This window comes from Haliotis rubra, unplaced genomic scaffold (assembly GCF_003918875.1).
Source record: "Haliotis rubra isolate DU_JTF1 unplaced genomic scaffold, ASM391887v1 Scf7, whole genome shotgun sequence".
Taxonomy (NCBI): domain Eukaryota; kingdom Metazoa; phylum Mollusca; class Gastropoda; order Lepetellida; family Haliotidae; genus Haliotis; species Haliotis rubra.
This window is the reverse complement of record NW_025767412.1, coordinates 1,579,761-1,587,435: the sequence shown is the minus strand read 5'-3', so window position 1 is coordinate 1,587,435 and position 7,675 is coordinate 1,579,761. Positions and strand designations below refer to the sequence as shown.

At 40.9% G+C, this 7,675-nt stretch overlaps 1 protein-coding gene across 1 annotated transcript; it reads left to right on the top strand.

The window, feature by feature from the left end:
- Positions 1–667: 667 nt before the first annotated feature.
- On the top strand, positions 668–6,101 carry LOC124258697 (perlustrin-like). Its single transcript, XM_046692768.1, has 3 exons — positions 668–1,012; positions 4,327–4,437; positions 6,023–6,101. Coding segments are annotated over exons 1-3 (453 nt in total). The 5' UTR covers positions 668–671; the 3' UTR covers positions 6,024–6,101.
- The last annotated feature ends 1,574 nt before the right edge of the window (positions 6,102–7,675 follow it).

Below are 7,675 nucleotides of genomic sequence, written 5' to 3'. Positions count from 1 at the left end.
CAACTTTAGTCATTCAGCATCTGCTGCGCCCAGTATATCTGAATCATGATTCGCGAGTTTATTTTTCTATAGGCTTGTCATTTGAAATGTGGTTTAACTGTTGCAGTTTAATGTGACAAGATACAAGAATGAAGACGCCTGCTGTTTATGGCCTTCAGTTACTCTCATAACTGTAAAGTGATCATTCAACGTAGACGATGTTATAACTGAAGTGGTGACATAAATATAAGAATGACATACATTGAAAACTAGTATAGAATAACACAATCGAAAACTAATAAGAAACATTCGGCAATTCAAACTGAATTCCAGGATCTTTTCAATTTCTTGTTGTGTAAGAAACTGCATCAACCATAAATGTTCAATGAAATTTTAGTTTGGTACATTTGAACGCGTTGTGGGAATGAATGGAACTTTGGAAATGTGCAAATGAGCATATAGTTAATTTTGATCATCCCATTTGGCCAGAGATTGGTAGACAGTTACGGAATATGGGTTCGGCACCAGTGCCAATCACGAGTCACCAGTCACCTGCAGTCTAGCTGCTTGGCTGACACCGTCCATCACAAATTTCCTCTTGACGTAGCCAAAGATATTTATCTTAAACTTGTGGTAACTGAACTCATCAAGCTGAGCTCCCAGCTGAGATACCTGCAGCATACCTCATCACAATGAGCCGTGCTTTCTTCATAGTAGTTGTAATACTCGGTCTGTTTTATGCGGATGGGTTAAAGATCGCGGAGGGGCCAGCGTTGGAGACCACGGGAGGGCGCACGTTGGAGACCACGGGAGGGCGCACGTTGGAGACCACGGATGAGCGCACGTTGGAGACCACAAGTGAGTCCTTGGAGGGGTTCACGGAGACGTCCATGAAAGGCCCGGCTTGCCTTCCTTGTTCACAGGTCGAGTGCAAGGTCCTAGATTGCCCTCTATGCAGCCACATCAAAGACCTCTGTGGTTGTTGTGATATTTGTGGTCGGACACTCGGGGAGCCTTGCTCCGGATTATACCGGTGAGTATTACATGGTTTAATTATTTTCTCGAAATACACGTCGCACAGGAACGACTAAGATCACACCGGTACGTCAGAAGTTCAAAGTTCTTGAAGGCCCGGGTTCCCATATGCGTTAAGCTAATATCTAGCGTTCCCAGACGTGGTTGGCATACAACTATACGTGGCGTAAAACCACCACACTAATTTGTCCCAAAATCGTTTACACTCTGAGACATTTTTCTACAATTTTCTGTATCAATCAATCTTTATTCAGAACTGAAGGCCACATATACTAGAAGGCAAATATTATGGATGACAACTTCTTCTTTATTGTATGTCACAACGTTTCTGTGTGATTCCCTGTCCCTTCGTCAGGTGAACTGTAACAAACAAGATACATCAATGAGTATATATACTAAATATACACAGGCCCATAGTACAAGTATATTCAAAGTTCAACAGCAGAGCGGATTTCTCTTCATAGTAGCATGATAATTAAACAAAGCAATATTTTCAATTAATATAGGGTTACCAGTTGACAATAGCTGGATAAATATGTGTTTTGACGGTTGTTTCATAAAATAACTGGGTATATATTTGCTTCTAATGTTACTATAATGATCACAAATTAGCAGAACATGATATTCGTCTTCCAGGAGATTTACTTTACAGCATTTGCACACAGTAGGTTTGTTGTGGAATATTCCCTTATAACACCCTAAATCATAATAAACGGAATGGAACTGTCATAAGGCAATTCTTACTTACTTAATATTGATATATCGTACATATGGTTCACAGTTGAAATTGTCTTTAAACAGGGAATAGGTAAACACCCAGGGAGGATTTTGGAGTTTTACATGCCACTCCCGTTTAAAGCAATCTTTGCGTCTTCTTACAAGAAAATGTAAGAAATGCTGTTTATTTCCAACTCCCTGCCATATCCACGCATAGCCAGGCCCAAGTCTGAATAGAACTGTTTTCACGTGTGAAGCCCAATTAAACCTATTACACTCGACGCTTGCGTTTAAATCTAGATTACGTAACATTTTGTAAGCATTTGATGGGTAGCTTTAACCAGTAAGCAATACAGCGTTTAAGAGTGTACACATGAATAGGATATCTACCAGTTGCTCCAAGGACAATTGTATTTGGTGTAGACACTCGCAAACCAAGGACTCATTTACATGCATAAAGTAATACCCTTTCCAAGCAATCGTGTTCATGAAAGTCCCATAATTCTATTATTGGAAGTATCTTACAGTCGAATATTTGGAAGTCGATATCATATGGCAAATCTTTAAAGCTAAAAAGGCATTTTGTAATAGACACTAAATCTTTCTTTGCCTTAATTGAAATGTTTTCGGGAGAGAGGGACCAAGTTAGAGTTCTATTCAATGATACGCCAAGGTACTGGTAGGAAGACACAACTTCAAGCGTAGTTGATTTATCTGCCCACTTTTCTGATTTTGACAGTTTTGATCCATTTCTAAAGATCATTATTGTAGTTTTATCAAGGTCACTATGTAAGGACCATGTATTACAGTTGGTTTCTAAAGCCATAATTTACCTCTGTAGACCAATAACATGTTGATCCTCACTGAGCCTACTTACATCACTCTTCAGCTCAGTTATTGTATTCGTAACACTTCACGTGTTCCTGTATATGTAAAACTTCGTGTTTTAGCTGCATGACGTCGCCTTGAATAACATTCTTCATCTCAGTAAGGGCAGACGATAAGTCAGCTTTCAAACTGTCAAGGGCTGCTTGAGTGACTGGGCCAGGGTTTTGTTCAACGTCACTACAACACAATAACTCTTTACATCAAGATTTCCCTGACAGTATACTGCACACGAAGAGTTGATCGTTTTCGTGGCTGATACAATTTGTCATTGACCAATGCACATGGACAACAGATATACTGTAATGCTTCAGATCACATCCAAGTAACCTTCTTGTTACTGAAAGGGCAAAGTTAAAAAAGACTGTGTTGTGAATACTACCGAGCAGGCATGCAACGACAAGAAGGCTCGCCATTCTGTAGTTATACTCAGTTGTTGTTGACCAGTTCGTTTCTGGGTTATAAACACCATCTTGTCAGTCTGGCTCCACCCTGGTCGATGTGTGTACCGTCCGATACGTTGTCTCCATGTTGTCATATCCACCATTGTGGTCGACAGCCTCAAACGCGTGTTTGAACTATTTGTGTGTCATATCAGTCTTCAGTTTGCTCCTATACAACTGTAACACACACAACATCCTTCACCCAGTGTCATTTGCGATGTCTCTTCAAACGAACGAAGACGCTGATACTGTCGAACCAGTTTCACCACCTTTGGAATGATCACATGGTATTTGGAAAGAATATCACCGTTTGTTCTCTTTTCAAATTCACCAACTATTCTGATATCGTGTCTGCTGGTACGTGTGATATTGTGATACAATATCGCAGTATAATTAAGTGTATTGATTAACAGAATACACCCTCGGTCGCACATTCCCCAATGAGCTGAGAAATAAAAAATGATCTGTTGCCCGCTGTAATAATACGTGTATTGTTAGAGCATCCGCAGTCTGCCCTGAAGAACCAGGTTAGGAGGTCTTCAGCGTCCGTTGACCTGAGAGGCGACTCCATCTTATGGTCCGGCTCGGTGACTTTTCATCGTATCCTAGTTGTGCAGACTGGCGCCAAAGGATAAAGGAGTTCCATTGTTTTGTAGAACGGTGCGTTGAGACCCGTGAAGATCCGAAATAGAATAGTTCTATCGTCTGTGCGTGACGGCTTGTCGTAAGAGGCAACTGATGGGTCTCTTGTTCAGGCTTTCTAAATTAGTTGATGTGAAAGTCATATAAATTGCGTACACCGATGCTCATGATGTCAATCACTGGATTGTGTTGGTCAGACTTGGTTAGTTACAAACTCATTTGAAACACCTGTTAATACTTGGTAAAGATCAAAGAAGATGCCAAGGTGGGTGACAGTAAATTTCATATGGCAATTATGCAAAATGTCCTCTTAAATGTTCAGACAATACGGAAGCGTAGTAGGGCCACGATGAGAAAAATGTTTGGTTTTACTATCTCCTACGTAGTACTTAATATCTCCTACGTAGAACTTATCATCTACTAGGAGATACTAAGTCCTACGGAGGAGATACTAAGTCCTACGGAGAAGATACTAAGTCCTACGTAGGAGATAGTATGTATGATTATGAGACTGAAAAAAATTCACCGTGGCCCTACTACGCTTCCGTAAGAAACTGAGTAAATAAAGGTTGATTTTATGATTAAGAATAATGTCATGTTCACCACATGTTCATTTCTGAAACAGGTGCACGGATGACTTATGGTGCATACATGTGGATGGAGACAGAGCAACTGCAAGACGTCAACTTGAATGGCATGATTGGTACACAGGCGTGTGTGGAGCTCTGGAGACATAGTAAGTTACAGTAAATTAGAACCTACGCCGCTGAGGTACGGGGAATAGTGGTCTCAGGAGATGTGCACAATTCAGTTATTCATGCTACAAAACCTTCCATCTGGATTCCTGTGTCACAGTCCCCATTGTTCATAGTATGGCGGCCTAACTTTGAGTGGTGATCTTACCACCATTTGGAAAAGGTTTTATATGATATTTGTCATATTGTAAGGTTCTATATGTGTTGTAAATAATATCTGTGATACTCTTTTTATTTCTGTGTCCTTTGCCGACGGGTTATAGAGATAAATTTATGATTCAAGATTAATGGTTGGGATTTTAAAGCAACTGAAGTTCTCCCGACATCACTATTCAGTACTCACTCACTCACTCACTCACTCACTCATTCATAGGTTCGACACCCGGTCAGCCCCGATTGTGTCTCCAGGTTTGTCACTCCCATACCTGTGCTCGTGGGTCTCTCCAAACGGGTAAACGTCTTAGACACGCCTCGTGTTTGCTTTTCCTGACATTTGTAGCTGACACACGGTGATGTAGTGAGTGAGTGAGTTTAGATTGACGCCGCTTTTAGCAATATTCCAGCAAAATCACGGCGGGGGACACTAGAAATGGGCTTCACTCATTGTACGTATCACATGATTTGCGAGTGTTTAAAGAAAATATATATACTAGCCACATAAAGAAACTGTGCACACAGAAAATTCCTTCAGAATTGGAATACAACACAGAGAAGACGAAATGATGTAGACACTTTAGAAGCTGAAGTATCGGACCACAACAAAATGTCAAAAGAACATGAACAATATTCGTAACGGTGACGTCAGAAGTTCTAAATCGAGGACGGCGTCACACGACGATGTCACAAAGTCAATAACGGGTATGACCACCATGTGCGTGAAGCACAACAGTGCACCGAAAACGCATAGAGGCTATACCAAATGAGCATTGAAGGCATGGGGAATGGTCTTGGACGTGGTCACTGCCACCTGGAACCTGTGTCTGAGAAGAGGCACCGGAATCCATCTGTCCTGTCTTGGCGTCGTTACGTCGGGGATGCCCAGAACGTGGGTGGTTGGCGACGTCATTCGTGTTTCGATAACGTCTGGTCAATGCAGATATCGTGTTACGTTGGCATTGGCAATGTGCTGCCACCTGTTGTTGGCTTATTCCTGCTCGAACCATTCCAATGGCTTCATGACGTTAAGCAGATGTTAATCTTGGCATGATGTGCATGTGACTTCTCATATGAATTTGTGAACGTTTGGTTGACAATCAAGCTTTTGACAGTGACAGCAATTTCTGAGTTTCACAGGTTGTGTGCAGCTGCACGGGCTGCGCGTGCAGAAACACATTGCAAGTCCATAGGTCACCATCAATGACGTCACGTTGCCTGGCACGTGCATGAGCGTTTGATTGTCTCCAATACTTGCTATGTTTACACTTGTATTTATGTACAAAGACGCTGTGTGCCTACATCAATATTTTCTGTGTGCACAGTTTCTTTATGTGGCCAGTATATATCGCGGTAAGGAAAACTGAACACAAACCAGACAGGTGTTACATGTATTTCGTTTTCATATTTCAGACACAGAGGGCTACCAAGGCATCTTCTTGAGATTGATCGCCTTTTCAACTCATGAATAAACAAACATCCTCAAACAAAACGTGTTCTGACTTATTTGACGACGTCATTTGAGTGTTTACCGCACAACCTAATCGTTGGTAGCAGGTGTCCGTCTTGTGATGTGATGGAATACTCACATAGTGTCATGATTCAGAACATATTGCTGAGGCTTAGTGAATCGAACCAGTGTCAAACTTTCAAAGTTTAAACACACATACACGTTTAAAGCATTCCTGCTGTGCACTGGAAGTTGTTCCACAGCCTTGGACGTGTATTGACTAAACATCGGATACCAGACGCTGCACGTCCAGTCTTTGTTCAGTATTTAAAGCATCCATGACGTCATTGTCAGTAATTCGTCAAAACACTGAACAAGAAACAGCGTACGTAGGATGAAGTTTGTCCTTGTCAGGAAATCAATTATACTCGGTACAGACAAGGTACTATTGACTACCAGTTGTCGACTTTATACTGCCGACACATTTGACATGTCATAATCATTTTAGACTATCGAGTAGCACTACATGCCGATTGCATATCAAGAGTGAGTGAGTATGGTTTTACGCCGCTTTCAGCCATATTCAAGCGCTATCACGACACCAGAAATGGGCTGCACACATTGTATCAATTTGGGGAATCGAACCCGGGTCTTCGGCGTGACCTAGTAACCAACCGCCCCTGCATATCAAGAAGTGAATTGATGTAAGACTTCAAAGTCGAACACTGCGAAACTTTGTCTTATATTCTTTGTGTCTTATGTAGGGACTGATGAATAACGCACTATCGGCTACATACACAAGCAAAACGTTTTCTTTACATTATTGTCACAACTATTTCTCAAAAACATACACATAACATAACCTTCAAACGGTAGAAACTTTTACTATTAAAATTCTATAACTACTGCAAAGTGGTTAATGGAAATGAGATCTGTATGACCTAGCTTTTATCTTATAATCGCTAGTAAACGCGTTGTCATTCTGTAATGAAGTGCTCATTCCATATATAGACGTAGAAAGTTGAAAATCGAAAATTCGTTTAAACGTTTATACACAATGCACGAATGCATTAGTCTTCTGTATCATATCATTTCTTTCCGATGCAGGCATGAAGACTAAGATTGGCTGCAACGTTCAACCGTAACATATGTAATTACCCAAAAGTGTCATTAGAGAAAACCAGCCCAGTTTCTTCAGTAGAATCAAAAGCTGTCCTGTTGAACATTTGTGTGTTGAGCTTATGTGTTAAGCTTATGTTTTGAGTTTTTTGTCTCAAAATAAAAGTTTGGTCCCTGCGTAATTTAAATTTAGTCAAATGTGTCGTACCTCGAATCCTATGCTAGAAATATTTACGTAGGTGCCTTCAAAATATACATATCGGTGTACTTCACTTTTTAAAGGCCGGGGTTCAAACCTATACGCAGATGGGGTGTGGCCTCCTTACCTTGTCGAAGCTATTTTTCGATGCACAGCAATGCAGTATTCAAGTACATTCCATGAAATATTACAAAACTGACTAACCGATTCATGATGAAATTAAGCCATAGTGTAAAGAAGTATGTTATGAAGGCTCACGGTAAAATGTAGGGATGCAGACAGTCTGAAAAACATTTTG

What these genes read in the sequence shown, in the direction of transcription:
- LOC124258697 (XM_046692768.1), top strand. Translation starts at nt 672, where the DNA reads ATGAGCCGTGCTTTCTTCATAGTAGTTGTAATACTCGGTCTGTTTTAT. An exon ending in CCTTGCTCCGGATTATACCG is followed by an intron (nt 1,013 to 4,326) that starts GTGAGTATTACA and finishes TTTCTGAAACAG; the next exon opens with GTGCACGGATGACTTATGGT.